This window comes from Mugil cephalus, chromosome 17 (assembly GCF_022458985.1).
Source record: "Mugil cephalus isolate CIBA_MC_2020 chromosome 17, CIBA_Mcephalus_1.1, whole genome shotgun sequence".
NCBI lineage: Eukaryota > Metazoa > Chordata > Actinopteri > Mugiliformes > Mugilidae > Mugil > Mugil cephalus.
In genome coordinates this window covers 22,532,268-22,554,557 of record NC_061786.1, presented here as the reverse complement: position 1 = coordinate 22,554,557, position 22,290 = coordinate 22,532,268, and the positions used below count along the sequence as shown (strand labels likewise).

The 22,290-nt window shown below is 40.8% G+C and overlaps 3 protein-coding genes across 3 annotated transcripts; all 3 read right to left on the bottom strand.

Annotated features, from left to right (window-relative positions):
* Positions 1-534: 534 nt before the first annotated feature.
* Positions 535-3,439, bottom strand: LOC125023496 (NAD(P)(+)--arginine ADP-ribosyltransferase 1-like). Its single transcript, XM_047610797.1, has 3 exons — positions 3,202-3,439; positions 3,007-3,067; positions 535-2,904 (listed from the first exon to the last, which is right to left on the bottom strand). The coding sequence occupies exons 1-3, from the start codon at positions 3,216-3,218 to the stop codon at positions 2,191-2,193; spliced, it is 792 nt and encodes a 263-aa protein (XP_047466753.1). The 5' UTR covers positions 3,219-3,439; the 3' UTR covers positions 535-2,190.
* A 4,947-nt stretch (positions 3,440-8,386) lies between these two features.
* On the bottom strand, positions 8,387-10,680 carry LOC125023499 (NAD(P)(+)--arginine ADP-ribosyltransferase 1-like). Its single transcript, XM_047610799.1, has 3 exons — positions 10,610-10,680; positions 10,415-10,475; positions 8,387-10,312 (listed from the first exon to the last, which is right to left on the bottom strand). Exons 1-3 carry the CDS (start codon positions 10,624-10,626, stop codon positions 9,608-9,610), a joined length of 783 nt encoding a protein of 260 aa, XP_047466755.1. The 5' UTR covers positions 10,627-10,680; the 3' UTR covers positions 8,387-9,607.
* A 6,533-nt stretch (positions 10,681-17,213) lies between these two features.
* On the bottom strand, positions 17,214-18,917 carry LOC125023498 (ecto-ADP-ribosyltransferase 5-like). Its single transcript, XM_047610798.1, has 3 exons — positions 18,248-18,917; positions 18,053-18,113; positions 17,214-17,948 (listed from the first exon to the last, which is right to left on the bottom strand). The coding sequence occupies exons 1-3, from the start codon at positions 18,262-18,264 to the stop codon at positions 17,244-17,246; spliced, it is 783 nt and encodes a 260-aa protein (XP_047466754.1). The 5' UTR covers positions 18,265-18,917; the 3' UTR covers positions 17,214-17,243.
* Positions 18,918-22,290: the final 3,373 nt, after the last annotated feature.

Here is a 22,290-nt window from a genome sequence, read left to right as displayed (position 1 = left end):
CCCATCTGCACTATTTTGCCCAAATCCTTCCACTGTTAGTTTTTTCTTTTATTGCATCTTGTAATGCGGTTATTCTTTGAGTATTTAAACAATCCATTTATCTAGATGTTTTTTTTTTTTTTTTTATCAGGGCGCCGTTTTTCTATAAACTTCCAATCTTCAGACTGCAGTTGTTCTTTAGGATCGATTTTGCTTCCCCTTTTCCCATTTTTGAGAATTTGGTCCATTTTATTATCACCTAGGGTGTTCTAAAAACTTGTTTGTGTTCAGGTGGGCAGCGATCAAACTACCTTTTGTGGTAACCCTCGCTTCAACTCTTTCGAGTGGAGAGTTCTTGCCTTTGCATCCACAAGAGGTTCGCTACTCACAATCCTACTGTTTTGGTATGAGATAAAACACCTAGTGGTATTTTAATCTCCAATCACACACACAATCACTCACCTTTTTAACATGGAATTTAAGCGTACGTACTGCAGGACTCCGACATCCTATCACTTATACTACGGAATTTAACTGCGCTAGAGGACTCCGCCGTCCTTTACTTTTTCACGGAATTTCTCGGACTCCGCCGTCCTTCAGTACCTGCTACTGCCTAGGATTTCCAGGGTTTTTTTTCTACGCGCAATGACCCTCAGTTATTCGCCACTTTTTAAGTGAAATTCCACTCACCACTGTTGTCGGATCCCAGCCGGCAGGCTGATCTCCAGGCCCAGAAAGGGTCTGAGAAAACTCTCTCTAACAGAGTTCTGCCGTGGCCACGGTCTTTCCTGGATTCCACCGCACCTGCTGGAATCCTCTGGCCTGTTGGCATCCGGCTCGAAGGACCAAGTAAATGTCAGGTTCAACAACCTAAAACATTCATAAACATTGCACAAAGAAGAGAAGGACAAGAGTTCCTTTTTACTCGCGAGGAGAACGGCAGAGATACGTTCAGTTACAATCTCCTACCGCTCTGAAGCGTACCTCGCTGTACCCTCTCTTTATTTCCTTAGGGAGGTCCCTGGTTACAACAGAAGTTGCAGCGCTAATGGGGAGGGGGAGCACATAGCTGCAACTTCTCAAACGATACAAGCACTATCTTCTTGGTACATGTTTACTCGCTTTGACCTTGTCCTCGGGACGCTATGCTCCGTCTTCAGCCATATTTCTGCGGCGAGGACGCACTTTCTGCATGTCACTGATGGTTCTGGGACGACTCAGCAGAAATCGCGTTCCCCTACTTACCCTTCCTGCAAAGCAACTCTACAGACATATACTGTTGCACATTGGCATACTAGGAGGTTAATAGATACATAAACACTCAGAGTAAATATGGGATAAATTATGTACAATAATTCCAACATATAGATTCATTTGTTACACATAAGGAGAAGATGGAAACGCCAAGTGCAGAAGAGCCAGGTCTTCGCAGTCTTCTGAACCTCCCCTTCCTCTCACATCCTCAGAGAGCAAACCTCCCCCCTTTAACTTCTGGACAGCGTGCACATGCTCACACATAGAGCAAACTTCAACATTTTAATGTGAACGACATACAAAACCAACAACATTGGAAATATGTCTTTGCTGATAATACTTTTAATTAAGTGTTTTCGTGACGAATCTTTCCTTGTAATGATGTATTTTTACTTTTCTTGGTATGTTTACTACAAAAAGGAACTTCCACCACTAGTTTATTTGTAAGGTTGAACCAATCAAAGACTTTTTCTGTTGCATAGCTGAGGACAAGTGAGGCTAGTACACTTTTGTAGAAAGCAGAAAGTTAAGTCACATCCAGGGTGTAAGATTAGACGGATCACAAAGTATTTTAACACAAGCATAAAAGATAAAACAATTGTCTGTAAATGTGGAAAAAACATCTGGCTGTTCAGTTTCTAAATTAAAATTCATACTTTTAAATAACTGGGTTTAATTAAATATTTCAACTGAAATGACTGTTTCTCATTGAGATGAATAAAGTATCTATCTATCTATCTATCTATCTATCTATCTATCTATCTATCTATCTATCTATCTATCTATCTATCTATCTATCTATCTATCTATCTATCTATCTATCTATCTATCTATCATGTTCTTTAACATTTGCAGTGAATCTGTGGGTCCAATTTTAAATAGATTCGAAAATATTAATCGACTAATCTGCCACAATTCTGTATGTTTTTTTTTTTTTATAACAATAGCAAACATCTGTTAAATGTTCCACTTTTTTTTCACAAGAGCACAATTCAAATTGGATTGAGTTTTCCCTGTGCTTTCAACTGTGTAGACCACCTCACATGGAAGAGATTTCTTTGGCTCTGTTCTCTTTCTGACTTTAAAAATCTCATAAGGAGGAATCAGGATTTCTCTCTCTGACTCAAACGCAGAATACGATGAGATTTCGGCTCCAAAGCAGGTGTTTATCTCAAAGCACGTTTTAGTTCCAAATGTATCATTAGCGTATTTATCATATGAGCTGGAGGTGAAGGACCCAAAGCGAAACATTGGGTTTTTGGGGTTGTAGGTGAAGCTGAGGTTGGTTCTGCGGTATCCAGTGAGACACTTTTTATTTTTAAGTTTGAGAGTTTTAATGGCGCGTGTGAGGAAGAAGTGCAGTGAATGATACTTGAATGCCTCAGTCTTGTAACCGGACCTCTGGGTTCGAACCTTTTCATTGAAGACGGAATAGATATTTGTATTTTTATCTGTATAAACATAAACAGCCCTTCTCTGATACTCTGACAGCTCAGTATTGTGTTTTTTACTTGCATTCTTCCAAGCCTTTTCAAAAACTTTGTCATTCTTTAATTCATTCACCAAGTACGTGCTATTCACTAGAGCTTCCATCTTGCTTTCACATCCAGCGTACATGTCATCAACAGAGTTTGGAGCCATATCTAGCTTGATTGGAGCTTTGGCATCATTCTGGAAAAGCAATAAATACAGAAGAAATAAAATTAAATCTTCCAGTGATCTCATTTTTTTTTTTTTTGAACACAGCTCAAAGCAGGAAGCAGATCACTCTACCTTTCCCATTAGCGCTGCTGCCAAAAGTGCAGCCATGGCCATTTTCCAAAAGCATGCAATCCTGTGCACAAAACATATTTTGTGAGGGTTTTTGCACTTTTTCATAGAAATCTACTGATTCTGATGTCTCTCTCAAACACAGTTCATCACACGTCAAAGCCTGAGAACAGCAACAAAAGAAATAACTCTACTTACCACAGTTTGTTGTCCATTTGGTGGAGTCGCTTGTTCAAAGAGTGATGAGTAGAGTGTCTGTTCAAAGAGTGAGGAGTAGAGTGTCTGTTCAAAGAGTGAGGAGTTTCTCATCCAGATGGTGATATAGTTCTCAAACTTGCAAATGGTTTTTGCTGGGTCGAATGCTGATTGGTTAAAGATTGGTATGAAAAACAGACGACCACAACATGGTTCACCACATAGAGGAAGTAATATAAGGTAATAAAAAAAAAAAAAAAGCAAAGAATAAAGTGTTCAGCAGGCCAGTCAGCAAGAACGTGTTGTGCTGGTAAAGATGGCCAACGCCTCCAAGGCCCCAAAACAACTTTAAGATTGAATATAGAATATTTTAGTGCCACTGCTAATCAACATTTGCCATTGTTACTTTTAAACCTGCCAAAGTTCATCCTCTGCTAAAGACACTTTCTCTTTTCTCCGTCTGCTGAAAAGTGGTGGAAAGTAACTTTTGCATGTAGTATTGGAGTTATGTACAGTTTTGACAAATGTGTACTTTGTTTTGTTTATCACATTTTTGCTCAAATTCTCATTTCGCTTTGGAACAGCCACTTCAATTAGATTTTCAGCTGTAAGGTCATTTTTATGAGCACAAACACATTTACACTCAGAGCTACTTAACAGTCGGAGTCGTATTCAGCAGGCTCGGGGTACAGGTCAGGCAGGGAAAAGGTTGGCTCCTTTTCGTCATCACTGTCCCCCTCATCGCTCTGAGGATCGCTGCCGAGCAGGGGATACATTTGCGCCATTTTGTTTTCCATGGGTGAGATAGCTGTGGTGATGAGATGGTTAAGCAAGGCACGCAGACAGAGCAGACAACAACATCCACACAAGGTTAGAATTGCAGCAAATACTGCTATGGAAACCAGAACAGAGAACACAAGTGCTCTATACTTCCCAAAGGCATCCATCCAGGAGTCCCACATCCGGAGTGTTCTTTCATCTTTCCATCGAGTGTTCAGAGCCCCTCTATGGCCTTGGTATTATTAGGGATAAATGTGCAACACTGTTCACCAAACACAGCATAAACACCTCCCTTTTCGGCCAATAGCATGTCCAGGTCTGTTCGATTCTGGAAAGCCATGAGGGAAGTTGCAGCCAGTTGATCGTGGACTGCCTCGAAACCACTCAGTGTCCAATTTCCCAGTTTTTGTATGTTGTAGTGGACGTAATTGATCCCGTCTACGGTCTTGTTAGTTGTACACCACCAACAAATTGAGGACTCAAATCCTGCTGCTATCTGATCAGCCAATTTGTATTCGTCTGGAACACCACGTGGAATCCCGACGGCGTCAATGAATGTCGGATCATCTGCACCCTGCCGGGCTAGAGACCTTTTCTTACGTTGCCATTGTTGTGGCATAATGCTGGATAAGCTAGTGGAGGGGTTCTCATCAGTTTGTTTCTGTTTCTGTTTTTCCAACATTGTTCTCATATAGTCAGCTAGATTTGTCTCATCATCTGTTTCCCATTGACTTTTAAATTGAGGTAATCTGCACCGTCTTCCAAACAGCGTTTCATATGGCGTCAGACCTGAGGTGCATGTAATATTGATTTATAATTTCACTAAGTCCAAACATTGTGTGCATGGTCTCCCTGTCTCTTTAATACATTTTTTCAATCTATTTTTAATTGTTCCATTCATCCTTTCTATTAAACCAGCGCTTTGACGATGCTAAGCACAGTGGTTTTTCAGATCAATGTGGAACATTACATCAATCTTCTTCACAATTTGATTTACAAAATGAGTTCCATTGTCACTGTATATTTTCTCAGGTATTCCATAGCTGGGGATTATATCTTTACAGAGTGCTTTTGCCACGTCAGATTGTCTGGATGTTTATTTGGGAAGAGCTCAATACACTTTGAGAATGCATCTATTATGACTAGACAGTACTTTTTCCCTTCACTCTGGCTCAGTTCTATAAGATCCATATGGATAATTTGGAATGGATATTGAGGTGAAGGGAACCGTCCTCTACGAGGTCTCAGGTTTCCTTGTGAGTTGTGTCTAGCACACGTTAAACATGCTCTACAAAAATGTTTTGAATAAGAGTTAAGTGGTATAACATTGATGTACCTGTCCTACCATCCCTCCTGTTTAGACATGCGTAGAACCATGACTTAATATAGCCGCCCATTTATACATGTTTTTTGGTAGGATAGGTTTGTTGTCTGGTCACACATATACGTCAGATTGTAATTTCTTGTAAATTATTGTCCTTTTTTCTACTGTTAAAACGCTGATCTGGCCTGTTGCTGCTGCCTTTGCTGTTTCATCTGCGAAGGCGTTTCCTAGAGAAACGGTATCTGTGCCAGACGTATGCGCCGCACACTTACATATAGCTAATGCTTTAGGTAATTGTACTGCTTGCAGTAAATCTGTTAAGAGTTCGGCATGTGTCACTGGCTTCCCTGTTGATGTAATCATGCCTCTGATCTTCCAGTACTGCACAAAGGTATGAACTGTAGCGTACGCGTACTGGCTATCAGTGTAGATTGTTACTTCTTTGTGTTGCATTAATTTACACCTTTCAGTTAATGCTACTAGCTCTGCTGCTTGCGCTGAGTAGTGTGAAGGCAGCTGTTCTGCTTTTAACACGTTTTTTTGGGTCACGACCACATAGCCTGTTAGGGTTTTTCCTAGTTCATTCTTTTTAGCAGAACCATCTACAAACAGCACCTCTCCTTTTTCTAATGGTTGATCTGTCAGATCGGTTCTGCTTTTGGCCGTTTGTTCCACTAGCTCTTGACTATCGTGTTGTGTACCGTTTTCTGGTAGAGGCAATAATGTGGCGGGATTCAGCGTGGTGCATCTCTCTATAGTGAGGTGAGGTTGTGATAGTAGCGTAGACATGCATGATAAATGTCTTGCTGGTGACAAGAATGTCATGTTCGTTTGTAAACAAAAGTGCACATGCCACACTGTCTAACTTAGATGAGAAGTACGCTATAGGTTTCATTTTGTCTCCATGCTGTTGAGCCAATACTGAGGTCATAAAGTGACCTTTGCAGTCAACCATTTGAACAAAGGTTTTGTTATAATTTGGCAACGCTAATGCTGTGCTGGACACTAAGACTTGTTTTATGTTGCAGAATGCTTCTTCAGCTTCTGTGGTCCAGTTCAGAGGGGATGTCATTTTGAGGTTTTCTTCATACATTAATTTGCTCAGTGGTGCTGTTATTTCTGCATAATAAGGCACCCAAGTTCTTCAGTAATTAGTCAGGCCCAGAAAGGACATCATCTGTTTCTTCGTTCTTGGTTTTGGAGCTTGGAGAATTGCAGTTTTTCTGTCTTCTAATATTGTTCGTCCTCCTGCACTAAGACCATGTCCTAGATATTTTATCTGGTCTTTGCACATTTGTAGCTTATTTTTACTTGCTTTGTGACCTTCCTCGGCTCGATGTCTTAGGAGTGCGAGTGTATCTTTTTTACACGTTTCCATATCAGGGGAGGCCAGTAAGATATCGTCTACATACAACAATACTTGGCTCCCTCCTGGAGGTTGGAACTTGGCCACACTCGCACTCATTACTTGGGAGTAAATAGTTGCAGTAACCTTGGGGCAGCCTGGTGTATGAGTATCTTTGGCCCCCGAAGGTAAATGCAAACCAGAACTGACTATTTTTGTCCACTGGCACTAAGAAGAATGCATTACTGATGTCTACTACTGTAAATACCTTTGCATCTGGTCATAAGGAATTTAGTAGTGTGTCAGGGTCAGGGACACACGGGACTCTTTGAACTACAGCATTATTTACAGCTTGCAGGTCTTGGACCATGCGCCATCCTACAGATGGAGCTTGCTTTTTAACGGGAAAAATAGGAGTGTTACAGGGGGATTCTTCACATTTAATTATTACCCCTGCTGCAATCAAGTCTTCAATTACCGGTTTTATTCCTTCTTGTGCATCTTGCTTTAAAGGATATTGTCTCACACACGGCCTATATTCTGTATTGGGTCTGATTTGAATGGGCAGTGCACCTTTCACCAATCCCACATCAGTAGGCCCTTTAGACCATAATTTGTCTGGAACATCTTTTAACAGCTGCTCCTCAGTCTCAGTTAACATTACGTATCATTGAGTCCTTTTGTTTTAGGTGTAAACCAGCCGATACTTGGACTGGCCAGAATAAGGCTTTCTTTGTTAGACCTGTGCTACAGCTATACCATGTGTTTACTGATGTCTCTGCCCAATCAGTCGCACTTTCTCCCATCTGCACTATTTTGCCCAAATCCTTCCACTGTTAGTTTTTTCTTTTATTGCATCTTGTAATGCGGTTATTCTTTGAGTATTTAAACAATCCATTTATCTAGATGTTTTTTTTTTTTTTTTTTATCAGGGCGCCGTTTTTCTATAAACTTCCAATCTTCAGACTGCAGTTGTTCTTTAGGATCGATTTTGCTTCCCCCTTTTCCCATTTTTGAGAATTTGGTCCAGTTTATTAACACCTAGGGTGTTCTAAAAACTGGGTTGTGTCCAGTAGGGCAGCGATCAAACTACCTTTTGTGGTAACCCTCGCTTCAACTCTTTCGAGTGGAGAGTTCTTGCCTTTGCATCCACAAGAGGTTCGCTACTCACAATCCTACTGTTTTGGTATGAGATAAAATACCTAGTGGTGTTTTAATCTCCACTCGAACACACAATCACTCACCTTTTTCAACACGGAATTTAAGCGTACGTACTGCAGGACTCCGTTATCCTATCACTTATACTACGGAATTTAACTGCGCTAGAGGACTCCGCCGTCCTTTACTTTTTCACGGAATTTCTCGGACTCCGCCGTCCTTCAGTACCTGCTACTGCCTAGGATTTCCAGGGTTTTTTTTCTACGCGCAATGACCCTCAGTTATTCGCCACTTTTTAAGTGAAATTCCACTCACCACTGTTGTCGGATCCCAGCCGGCAGGCTGATCTCCAGTCCCGGAAAGGGTTTGAGAAAACTCTCTCTAACAGAGTCCTGCCGTGGCCACGGTCTTTCCTGGATTCCACCGCACCTGCTGGAATCCTCAGGCGTGTTGGCATCCGGCTCGAAGGACCAAGTAAATGTCAGGTTCAACAACCTAAAACATTCATAAACATTGCACAAAGAAGAGAAGGACAAGAGTTCCTTTTTACTCGCGAGGAGAACGGCAGGGATACGTTCAGTTACAATCTCCTACCGCTCTGAAGCGTACCTCGCCGTACCCTCTTTCTTTATTTCCTTAGGGAGGTCCCTGGTTACAACAGAAGTTGCAGCGCTAATGGGGAGGGGGAGCACATAGCTGCAACTTCTCAAACGATACAAGCACTATCTTCTTGGTACATGTTTACTCGCTTTGACTTTGTCCTCGGGACGGTATGCTCCGTCTTCAGCCATATTTCTGCGGCGAGGACGCACTTTCTGCATGTCACTGATGGTTCTGGGACGACTCAGCAGAAATCACGTTCCCCTACTTATCCTTCCTGCAAAGCAACTCTACAGACATATACTGTTGCACATTGGCATACTAGGAGGTTAATAGATACATAAACACTCAGAGTAAATATGGGATAAATTATGTACAATAATTCCAACATATAGATTCATTTGTTACACATAAGGAGAAGATGGAAACGCCAAGAGCAGAAGAGCCAGGTCTTCGTAGTCTTCTGAACCTCCCCTTCCTCTCACACCCTCAGAGAGCAAACCTCCCCCCTTTAACTTCTGGACAGCGTGCACATGCTCATACATAGAGCAAACTTCAACATTTTAATGTGAACGACATACAAAACCAACAACATTGGAAATATGTCTTTGCTGATAATACTTTTAATTAAGTGTTTTCGTGATGAATCTTTCCTTGTAATGATGTATTTTTACTTTTCTTGGTATGTTTACTACAAAAAGGAACTTCCACCACTAGTTTATTTGTAAGGTTAAACCAATCAAAGACTTTTTCTGTTGCATAGCTGAGGACAAGTGAGGCTAGTACACTTTTGTAGAAAGCAGAAAGTTAAGTCACATCCAGGGTGTAAGATTAGACGGATCACAAAGTATTTTAACACGAGCATAAAGGATAAAACAATTGTCTGTAAATGTGGAAAAAACATCTGGCTGTTCAGTTTCTAAATTAAAATTCATACTTTTAAATAACTGGGTTTAATTAAATATTTCAACTGAAATGACTGTTTCTCATTGAGATGAATAAAGTATCTATCTATCTATCTATCTATCTATCTATCTATCTATCTATCTATCTATCTATCTATCTATCTATCATGTTCTTTAACATTTGCAGTGAATCTGTGGGTCCAATTTTAAATAGATTCTAAAATATTAATCGACTAATCTGCCACAATTCTGTATGTTTTTTTTTTTTATAACAATAGCAAACATCTGTTAAATGTGTCACTTTTTTTTCACAAGAGCACAATTCAAATTGGATTGAGTTTTCCCTGTGCTTTCAACTGTGTAGACCACCTCACATGGAAGAGATTTCTTTGGCTCTGTTCTCTTTCTGACTTTAAAAATCTCATAAGGAGGAATCAGGATTTCTCTCTCTGACTCAAACGCAGAATACGATGAGATTTCGGCTCCAAAGCAGGTGTATATCTCAAAGCACGTTTTAGTTCCAAATGTATCATTAGCGTATGTAGTATGTGAGCTGGAGGTGAAGGACCCAAAGCGAAACATTGGGTTTTTGGGGTTGTAGGTGAAGCTGAGGTTGGTTCTGCGGTATCCAGTGAGACACTTTTTATTTTTAAGTTTGAGAGTTTGAAGGGCGCGTGTGAGGAAGAAGTGCAGTGAATGATACTTGAATGCCTCAGTCTTGTAACCGGACCTCTGGGTTCGAACCTTTTCATTGAAGACGGAATAGATATTTGTATTTTTATCTGTATAAACATAAACAGCCCTTCTCTGATACTCTGACAGCTCAGTATTGTGTTTTTTACTTGCATTCTTCCAAGCCTTTTCAAAAACTTTGTCATTCTTTAATTCATTCACCAAGTACGTGCTATTCACTAGAGCTTCCATCTTGCTTTCACATCCAGCGTACATGTCATCAACAGAGTTTGGAGCCATATCTAGCTTGATTGGAGCTTTGGCATCATTCTGGAAAAGCAATAAATACAGAAGAAATAAAATTAAATCTTCCAGTGATCTCATTTTTTTTTTTTTTGAACACAGTTCAAAGCAGGAAGCAGATTACTCTACCTTTCCCATTGGCGCTGCTGCCAAAAGTGCAGCCATGGCCATTTTCCAAAAGCATGCAATCCTGTGCACAAAACATATTTTGTGAGGGTTTTTGCACTTTTTCATAGAAATCTACTGATTCTGATGTCTCTCTCAAACACAGTTCATCACACGTCAAAGCCTGAGAACAGCAACAAAAGAAATAACTCTACTTACCACAGTTTGTTGTCCATTTGGTAGAGTCGCTTGTTCAAAGAGTGATGAGTAGAGTGTCTGTTCAAAGAATGAGGAGTTTCTCATCCAGATGGTGATATAGTTCTCAAACTTGCAAATGGTTTTTGCTGGGTCGAATGCTGATTGGTTAAAAGGTTGGTATGAAAAACAGACGACCACAACATGGTTCACCACATAGAGGAAGTAATATAAGGTAATAAAAAAAAAAAAAAGCAAAGAATAAAGTGTTCAGCAGGCCAGTCAGCAAGAACGTGTTGTGCTGGTAAAGATTGCCAACGCCTCCAAGGCCCCAAAACAACTTTAAGATTGAATATAGAATATTTTAGCGCCACTGCTAATCAACATTTGCCATTGTTACTTTTAAACCTGCCAAAGTTCATCCTCTGCTAAAGACACTTTCTCTTTTCTCCGTCTGCTGAAAAGTGGTGGAAAGTAACTTTTGCATGTAGTATTGGAGTTATGTACAGTTTTGACAAATGTGTACTTTGTTTTGTTTATCACATTTTTGCTCAAATTCTCATTTCACTTTGGAACAGCCACTTCAATTAGATTTTCAGCTGTAAGGTCATTTTTATGAGCACAAACACATTTACACTCAGAGCTACTTAACAGTCGGAGTCGTATTCAGCAGGCTCGGGGTACAGGTCAGGCAGGGAAAAGGTTGGCTCCTTTTCGTCATCACTGTCCCCCTCATCGCTCTGAGGATCGCTGCCGAGCAGGGGATACATTTGCGCCATTTTGTTTTCCATGGGTGAGATAGCTGTGGTAATGAGACGGTCAAACAAGGCATGCACACAGGGCAGACAACATCCACACAAGGTTAGAATTGCAGCAAATGCTGCTATGGAAACCAGAACAGAGGACACAAGTGCTCTATACTTCCCAAAGGCATCCATCCAGGAGTCCCACATCCAGAGTGTTCTTTCATCTTTCCATCGAGTGTTCAGAGCCCCTCTATGGCCTTGGTATTATTAGGGATAAATGTGCAACACTGTTCACCAAACACAGCACAAACACCTCCCTTTTCGGCCAATAGCATGTCCAGGGCTGTTTGATTCTGGAAAGCCATGAGGGAAGTTGCAGCCAGTTGATCGTGGACTGCCTCGAAACCACTCAGTGTCCAATTTCCCAGTTTTTGTATGTTGTAATGGACGTAATTGATCCCGTCTACGGTCTTGTTAGTTGTACACCACCAACAAATTGAGGACTCAAATCCTGCTGCTATCTGATCAGCCAATTTTGTATTCGTCTGGAACACCACGTGGAATCCCGACGGCGTCAATGAATGTCGGATCATCTGCACCCTGCCGGGCTAGAGACCTTTTCTTACGTTGCCATTGTTGTGGCATAATGCTGGATAAGCTAGTGGAGGGGTTCTCATCAGTTTGTTTCTGTTTCTGTTTTTCCAACATTGTTCTCATATAGTCAGCTAGATTTGTCTCATCATCTGTTTCCCATTGACTTTTAAATTGAGGTAATCTGCACCGTCTTCCAAACAGCGTTTCATATGGCGTCAGACCTGAGGTGCATGTAATATTGATTTATAATTTCACTAAGTCCAAACATTGTGTCCATGGTCTCCCCGTCTCTTTAATACATTTTTTCAATCTATTTTTAATTGTTCCATTCATCCTTTCTACTAAACCAGCGCTTTGACGATGCTAAGCACAGTGGTTTTTCAGATCAATGTGGAACATTACATCAATCTTCTTCACAATTTGATTTACAAAATGAGTTCCATTGTCACTGTATATTTTCTCAGGTATTCCATAGCTGGGGATTATATCTTTACAGAGTGCTTTTGCCACGTCAGATTGTCTGGATGTTTATTTGGGAAGAGCTCAATACACTTTGAGAATGCATCTATTATGACTAGACAGTACCTTTTCCCTTCACTCTGGTTCAGTTCTATAAGATCCATATGGATAATTTGGAATGGATATTGAGGTGAAGGGAACCGTCCTCTACGAGGTCTCAGGTTTCCTTGTGAGTTGTGTCTAGCACACGTTAAACATGCTCTACAAAAATGTTTTGAATAAGAGTTAAGTGGTATAACATTGATGTACCTGTCCTACCATCCCTCCTGTTGAGACATGCGTAGAACCATGGCTTAATATAGCCGCCCATTTATGTTCTTCCAGTACTGCACAAAGGTATGAACCGTAGCGTACGCGTACTGGCTATCAGTGTAGATTGTTACTTCTTTGTGTTGCATTAATTTACACCTTTCAGTTAATGCTACTAGCTCTGCTGCTTGCGCTGAGTAGTGTGAAGGCAGCTGTTCTGCTTTTAACACGTTTTTTTGGGTCACGACCACATAGCCTGATAGGGTTTTTCCTAGTTCATTCTTTTTAGCAGAACCATCTACAAACAGCACCTCTCCTTTTTCTAATGGTTGACCTGTCAGATCGGTTCTGCTTTTGGCCGTTTGTTCCGCTAGCTCTTGACTATCGTGTTGTGTACCGTTTCCTGGGTAGAGGCAATAATGTGGCGAGATTCAGCGTGGTGCATCTCTCTATAGTGAGGTGAGGTTGTGATAGTAGCGTAGACATGCATGATGAATGTCTTGCTGGTGACAAGAATGTCATGTTCGTTTGTAAACGAAAGTGCACATGCCACACTGTCTAACTTAGATGAGAAGTACGCTATAGGTTTCATTTTGTCTCCATGTTGTTGAGCCAATACTGAGGTCATGAAATGACCTTTGCAGTCTACCATTTGAACAAAGGTTTTGCTATAATTTGGCAACGCTAATGCTGTGCTGGACACTAAGACTTGTTTTATGTTGCAGAATGCTTCTTCAGCTTCTGCGGTCCAGCTCAGAGGGGATGTCATTTTGAGGTTTTCTTCATACATTAATTGGCTCAGTGGTGCTGTTATTTCTGCATAATAAGGCACCCAAGTTCTGCAGTAATTAGTCAGGCCCAGAAAGGACATCATCTGTTTCTTCGTTCTTGGTTTTGGAGCTTGGAGAATTGCAGTTTTCCTGTCTTCTAATATTGTTCGTCTTCCTGCACTAAGACTATGTCCTAGATATTTTATCTGGTCTTTGCACATTTGTAGCTTATTTTTACTTGCTTTGTGACCTTCCTCGGCTAGATGTCTTAGGAGTGCGAGTGTATCTTTTTTACACGTTTCCATATCAGGGGAGGCCAGTAAGATATCGTCTACGTACAACAATACTTGGCTCCCTCCTGGAGGTTGGAATTTGGCCACACTCGCACTCATTACTTGGGAGTAAATAGTTGCAGTAACCTTGGGGCAGCCTGGTGTATGAGTATCTTTGGCCCTCGAAGGTAAATGCAAACCAGAACTGACTATTTTTGTCCACTGGCACTAAGAAGAATGCATTGCTGATGTCTACTACTGTAAATACCTTTGCATCTGGTCATAAGGAATTTAGTAGTGTGTCAGGGTCAGGGACACACGGGACTCTTTGGATTACAGCATTATTTACAGCTTGCAGGTCTTGGACCATGCGCCATCCTACGGATGGAACTTGCTTCTTAACGGGAAAAATAGGAGTGTTACAGGGGGAGTCTTCACATTGGATTATTACCCCTGCTGCAATCAAGTCTTCAATTACCGGTTTTATTCCTTCTTGTGCATCTTGCTTTAAAGGATATTGTCTCACACACGGCCTATATTCTGTATTGGGTCTGATTTGAATGGGCAGTGCACCTTTCACCAATCCCACATCAGTAGGCCCTTTAGACCATAATTTGTCTGGAACATCTTTTAACAGCTGCTCCTCAGTCTCAGTTAACATTACGTATCATTGAGTTCTTTTGTTTTGATCAAGGTGTAAACCAGCCGATACTTGGACTGGCCAGAATAAGGCTTTCTTTGTTAGACCTGTGCTACAGCTATACCATGTGTTTACTGATGTCTCTCCCCAATCAGTCGCACTTTCTCCCATCTGCACTATTTTGCCCAAATCCTTCCACTGTTGGTTTTTTGCTTTGTATAGAGATATGTGGGGAGGGGTCCACATCCTATACAGCTTGGTGATTTCGTCAGGCAATGTCATTCCAGCTACTACTGCACTCTCCACATCTCCATACAGATAATTTAAAGTAACCTTGGTAGGAGTGACTTTCTTTACCTTATCTTCGTAATCTTCATCTGGGCCAGGTGTTGATTTGTACCAGAGAGTGACATGTAGGTCGCTCTCCGTCATCTCATCCTGTGGTTTTGGGATTGCATTTCTCCCTTCAGCCATTAAGGCGGATGCTGTATTACAGGGAGGTTTGTGAGGCACGTCGAGGGTGTAGTAGTAATGTGGCTGTCCTGTCCCTTGGAGTACAAAGAAATCTCCTTTCTTCAATTCAGTTTTTCTTTTTACCACAATCTGTCCCTCAAGTGTAGGTATTAGTGCTAAGCCCAATAACAGCAAACCGTCTCAGCCTAGGAGGTTGACGGGACACTCTGGAAACATTAAGATTGACAATTGGCACGATTGTCCAGCTGGACCTGTCTCATCGTCTTCTTTTCTATGGAACAACAGTTCTTCAGCTTTTTGTTTCTTTGCACGTTCTTGTTCTTCTGTTTTTCTTTTTCCTATCTCCCTCTTCTCTTTTTACGGCAACCTTCATCCAGTGTTCTGTTACCTCGTATCCTTCCTGTTTCATCTTTTTTTTAATTCATTTTAGTTTTTTCTTTTATTGCATCTTGTAATGCGGTTATTCTTTGAGTATTTAAACAATCCATTTATCTAGATGTTTTTTTTTTTTTTTATCAGGGCGCCGTTTTTCTATAAACTTCCAATCTTCAGACTGCAGTTGTTCTTTAGGATGGATGTTGCTTCCCCCTTTTCCCATTTTTGAGAATTTGGTCCAGTTTATTAACACCTAGGGTGTTCTAAAAACTGGGTTGTGTCCAGTAGGGCAGCGATCAAACTACCTTTTGTGGTAACCCTCGCTTCAACTCTTTCGAGTGGAGAGTTCTTGCCTTTGCATCCACAAGAGGTTCGCTACTCACAATCCTACTGTTTTGGTATGAGATAAAACACCTAGTGGTATTTTAATCTTCAATCACACACACAATCACTCACCTTTTTAACATGGAATTTAAGCGTACGTACTGCAGCACTCCGACATCCTATCACTTATACTACGGAATTTAACTGCGGTAGAGGACTCCGCCGTCCTTTACTTTTTCACGGAATTTCTCGGACTCCGCCGTCCTTCAGTAACTGCTAGTGCCTAGGATTTCCAGGGTTTTTTTTCTACGTGCAATGACCCTCAGTCATTCGCCACTTTTTAAGTGAAATTCCACTCACCACTGTTGTCGGATCCCAGCCGGCAGGCTGATCTCCAGGCCCGGAAAGGGTCTGAGAAACTTTCTCTAACGGAGTTCTGCCGTGGCCACGGTCTTTCCTGGATTCCACCGCACCTGCTGGAATCCTCAGGCGTGTTGGCATCCGGCTCGAAGGACCAAGTAAATGTCAGGTTCAACAACCTAAAACATTCATAAACATTGCACAAAGAAGAGAAGGACAAGAGTTCCTTTTTACTCGCGAGGAGAACGGCAGAGATACGTTCAGTTACAATCTCCTACCGCTCTGAAGCGTACCTCGCCGTACCCTCTTTCTTTATTTCCTTAGGGAGGTCCCTGGTTACAACAGAAGTTGCAGCGCTAATGGGGAGGGGGAGCACATAGCTGCAACTTCTCAAACGATACAAGCACTATCTTCTTGGTACATGTTTACTCGCTTTGACTTTGTCCTCGGGACGGTATGCTCCGTCTTCAGCCGTATTTCTGCGGCGAGGACGCACTTTCTGCATGTCACTGATGGTTCTGGGACGACTCAGCAGAAATCACGTTCCCCTACTTCTCCTTCCTGCAAAGCAACTCTACAGACATATACTGTTGCACATTGGCCTACCTGGAGATTAATAGATACATAAACACTCAGAGTAAATATGGGATAAATTATGTACAATAATTCCAACATATAGATTCATTTGTTACACATAAGGAGAAGATGGAAACGCCAAGTGCAGAAGAGCCAGGTCTTCGCAGTCTTCTGAACCTCCCCTTCCTCTCACACCCTCAGAGAGCAAACCTCCCCCCTTTAACTTCTGGACAGCGTGCACATGCTCACACATAGAGCAAACTTCAACATTTCAATGTGAACGACATACAAAACCAACAACATTGGAAATATGTCTTTGCTGATAATACTTTTAATTAAGTGTTTTCGTGACGAATCTTTCCTTGTGATGATGTATTTTTACTTTTCTTGGTATGTTTACTACAAAAAGGAACTTCTGCCACTAGTTTATTTGTAAGGTTGAACCAATCAAAGAGTTTTTCTGTTGCATAGCTGAGGACAAGTGAGGCTAGTACACTTTTGTAGAAAGCAGAAAGTTAAGTCACACCCAGGGTGTAAGATTAGACGGATCACAAAGTATTTTAACACGAGCATAAAGGATAAAACAATTGTCTGTAAATGTGGAAAAAAACATCTATCATGTTCTTTAACATTTGCAGTGAATCTGTGGGTCCAATTTTAAATAGATTCTAAAATATTAATTGACTAATCTGCCACAATTCTGTATGTTTTTTTTTTAATATATATATATATAACAATAGCAAACATCTGTTAAATGTGTCACTTTTTTTTCACAAGAGCACAATTCAAATTGGATTGAGTTGCCTTTGTGCTGTTAACTGTGTAGACCACCTCACATGGAAGAGGTTTCTTTTTTGTTGTTCTCTCTGTCTTTGTGACTTTAAAAACCTCATAAGGAGGAATCAGGATTTCTCTCTCTGACGGATACATAGAATACGATGAGATTTCGGCTCCAAAGCAGGTGTATATCTCAAAGCACGTTTTAGTTCCAAATGTATCATTAGCGTATGTAGTATGTGAGCTGGAGGTGAAGGACCCAAAGCGAAACTTTGGGTTTTTGGAGTTGTAGGTGAAGCTGAGGTTGGTTCTGCGGTATCCAGTGAGACACTTTTTATTTTTAAGTTTGAGAGTTTGAAGGGCGCGTGTGAGGAAGAAGTGCAGTGAATGATACTTGAAACTGTCGTAACTGGACGTGTGGTTTCGAACCTTTTCATTGAAGACGGAATAGATATTTGTATTTTTATCTGTATAAACATAAACAGCCCTTCTCTGATACTCTGACAGCTCAGGATTTTTATTTATCTTTGCATTCTTCCAAGCCTTTTCAAAAACTTTGTCATTCTTTAATTCATTCACCAAGTACGTGCTATTCACTAGAGCTTCCATCTTCTTTTCACATCCAGCGTACATGTCATCAACAGAGTTTGGAGCCATATTTAGCTGGATTTCATCTTTGGCATCATTCTGGAAAAGCAATAAATACAGAATAAATAAAATTAAATCTTCCAGTGATCTCATTTTTTTTTTTTTTATGAACACAGTTCAAAGCAGGAAGCAGATCACTCTACCTTTCCCATTGGCGCTGCTGCCAAAAGTGCAGCCATGGCCATTTTCCAAAAGCATGCAATCCTGTGCACAAAACATATTTTGTGAGGGTTTTTGCACTTTTTCATAGAAATCTACTGGTTCTGATGTCTCTCTCAAACACAGTTCATCACACGTCAAAGCCTGAGAACAGCAACGAAAGAATTAACTCTACTTACCACAGTTTGTTGTCCATTTGGTGGAGTCGCTTGTTCAAAGAGTGATGAGTAGAGTGTCTGTTCAAAGAGTGAGGAGTTTCTCATCCAGATGGTGATATAGTTCTCAAACTTGCAAATGGTTTTTGCTGGGTCGAATGCTGATTGGTTAAAGATTGGTATGAAAAACAGACGACCACAACATGGTTCACCACATAGAGGAAGTAATATAAGGTAAAAAAAAAAAAAAAGAAGCAAAGAATAAAGTGGTCAACAGGCCAGTCAGCAAGAACGTGTTGTGCTGGTAAAGATGGCCAACGCCGCCGAAAAACGGACGACCACAACATGGTTCACCAGATAGAGGAAGTAATGTAAGGTAAAAAAGATTAAAGTGGTCAGCAGGACAGTCAGCAAGAACGTTTCGTGCTGGTAAAGATGGCCTAGAGACACAAAAATATACGGGTTATAACATGACCTTTCTCATCCTGTGACCCTTCAACATGAGGAACAGAGGCTCCAGAATGTGGTGCAGAGGTCCCTGCTACATGGTCCACACTCATAGGTGCCTCTGTCAGCCTTCTGACAGGTCAACATATATAACATAAGGATATTTGAAATATGTAAAACAAATCTCTAACATTATTCACACCAATAAACAATATATACATATTTCTACCTACATCCTACCTTCCTTATTTTATCTTATCTAATCAGTCTTATTCATTTTATGTAACCTAATAATCTTATCTAACCTATTTTATCTATTCTGTGAAAGGGGTTGAGCCTGTTAAACCATTGAAAGACGACAGTTTTAAAAAGCATATTTCTTTTACTGCCACTCTGTAATGTCAGAGGTGAGTTTGATGATGTGGTGAAGGCTTATTTTAAGATTTTAAGGAACATGGACACAACCAACGACAACAACAACAACAACAACAACAACTAGCCATAATTAGCTAGCCACGATTTCACAGATTATTACAGGACAGTAACTAGTGAATCAATAACCAGTAGAGATGTTCAGTCTTACTTGTGAACAGTAATTCCTCGTGTCCTGTTGTGGGAGAAGCTGCACAGTATTTTGTGTAAACACCTTAGCAGCTGCAGCTGGAGGCTGAGTTTAGACCGGTCCAAGATGGCGGCGACGTTTCTGCACTGGAGCCGTCAATGCTGAGTCTACTCTTCATTGTCCATGAATGCGCCGGCATCTACTCTTTATTACCGCCATGTTTATATTAGCAATCAAGCTACCGGGCTAGCTGTGAAAAGGCATGTGCAGTCGATCCGTGCACTCATGGATCGATCAACCAATCGGTGAACGTTCAGCCAGTGTGGACAGCCCCCTCGTTTGAATAACATTTCATTGAGCATGTGAAGTGGTGCGTCAATAAATAAATAAATAAATAAATAGCATTTATGGCACATATTTAGGTATTTATTTATTTAATTCATTATTCCTGTCATATATTTATTTATTTATTTATTATGACAGAATTGGTCCTCCATATCAGTGGCAGTGCTTCCACAGCTGAAATTCACCCCCATTTGGTGGGTTGGCAGGTGTTAATGTCATTCCATTAGACAACAATGACTGTTCCTATTGTTTGTTTGTTTGCTTTTTTACTGCTCACGTAACGGTACGCTGAAAATAATGAAACGATTTTAAAACAAAGTCTAAGTCATGTTTTCAGATGGCCCTTAAAGGTGTCAAGGCTGGAGCTGATGAGTAGAGCGTCTGTTCAAAGAGTGAGGAGTTTCTCATCCAGATGGTGATGCAGTTTGTCAAACTTGCAAATGGTTTTTGCTGGGTCGAATGCTGATTGGTTAAAGATTGGTATGAAAAACGGACGACCATAACATGGTTCACCACATAGAGGAAGTAATATAAGGTAAAAAAAAAAAGAAGCAAAGTGGTCAGCAGGCCAGTCAGCAAAAACGTGTTGTGCTGGTGAAGATGGCCAACGCGTGCAGATAAGCGCTCTTATCAGGTGACAAAGAAGACACTCAAACATGACCATAAATACAACAGTCAAACTGTTTCAGATAAACTCAGGCTTCAGTAATCCCATATATGAGCAAAGAACACATCCACTCCACCACATGACAACAGAGCAAACTTTTCAAAGTGTTTGAAAACCCCCATCACTCTAACTGAACCGATCCAAACTGGTTATTGTCGTAGAATACATCAATGTATTTTCATTCTGTGTGGAATGTTTTACATCCATGAATTCAAATTCTTTTTTTCTTTTCTTTTTCTCAAATCTTAATGTTACATGAGTTTAGATCAGTCACTGATAATAATCTTTTATTTTTTTATTTTAATTTTATATAACATCTCCCTACTCCTGGATGAGAACAAGGAGAGTAATGATAATTTGTCATATTATTATTATTAGTAGTAGTATTTATATTATTATTATTATTAATAATATTTTGGTTATGGGTTCGTTTCCAGTGTTCTGCATGTTTAACTATCAAATATATATCCAATGTGTCAGACTGCTCCTTTAGGAAGAGAAAGATTTCACATGGAAGACTCTTTTGCTCAGACCTTGTCTCTATCTTTGTGACTTTAAAGACGTCAAAGCTTCTCTCTTTTCTCTCTTTCCCCACTGACTGTTAATAAAAATGGGCACCACTCACAGCACTCCTGAAGGAACTTTGTGAACATCAGTGTGGGCAGCACCAGTTGTTGCAGGTCGGCCAGTTCCTCACGTCACCAGACTCAGACATAGTTTAAGAGGATGGGGAGCAGAGGAACGTTGGGTGAATGGGTGATGCCTAGAGACACAAATATACGGGTTATAACATGACCTTTCACATCCTGTGACCCTTCAACATGAGGAACAGAGGCTCCAGAATGTGGTGCAGAGGTCCCTGCTACATGGTCCACACTCATAAGTGCCTCTGTCAGGCTTCTGACAGGCCAACATGAGCTCAGGGTTAAACTGATGCCTATCGGTTTGCCACACTCTTGACAACGCCTCCCCTGTGTTTTTGCATTTGCATGTGGACAGCGTCGCTGGCAGAGTCCATGACCTGTGTGTCCTTTATAACTTAAAACTAAGAAAAAATAAATACATTTACATTTGTTATTTGCTCACGTGTGATGTCACCATGGTTATGCACCGTGGCATCGTGAGAGAAGCGAGGCTGCTAGAAGATGTAGCATGTGCCTTTACTTTTCTTGTTCTTTTGGGAGGATTTCTGACTTTGGTTGTCGTATACCTGTCAGTCAGCTGGCAGGGTATGATATATAATTAATTATGTATTTGACATAAAGTTGATGCTGAAGTTTTAAAAAACTCCTGTCTGTTGTTGGCATTAGTGGAGCTCTCTCGTCTCTGATGGCTGTGCAGATGTCATGGCTTCCTGCAGTTTATTTTGTGTTTGTCGCCTCCTAGTGGACGTGTTATTAAGCCAAACAGCCAAACACCGACACACAGTCTTGGTGATGTCAGTGTGTTCGTAAATTCCTCTGGAAAAACCACTATAAGGACTTCTTGCTGTCAGTTTAAGCTATTTATTCAAATATGTTTTGGAATATAGAAATTCATGCGCACGGACCTTGTCTGTTCAGTCGATCTTGGCCAACATCCCAGAAAGGGATGATTTTCAGTAGTTTCACAACATTATAACAGTTTCACCAAAATGACTATGACTGGTTGGCCACAGGTGGGAGAAGTCGTGGTTTAGACTTAACCCAAACAGGAACAAAGAGATGTAGAGTCATGTGTGGGAAAACAGGAAAATAAGATTAACATCTGCATACTTGAAATACACACACACACAACATTAAAATATATTATCCCTAATCATGTTGCCATTTTGTGAAAGCTGACCATAACCCGCTTGCATAATCTAGTACTCGCGAGTACTAAACTTTTTTATTTTTTCAGCCCTGGGAACTAGTTTGTTGATCTTTATTGAGTGTAGTGACGTTGTGTGGCAGGGAAGCACCTCGGTCAATACAGGGGGACAACAAAGGACAGAGAAGGTGATAAATCTAAGAAGTGAGCCAACAGTTTCACCGCACTGAGACCTGCAAAGATCCGGAGACGAGT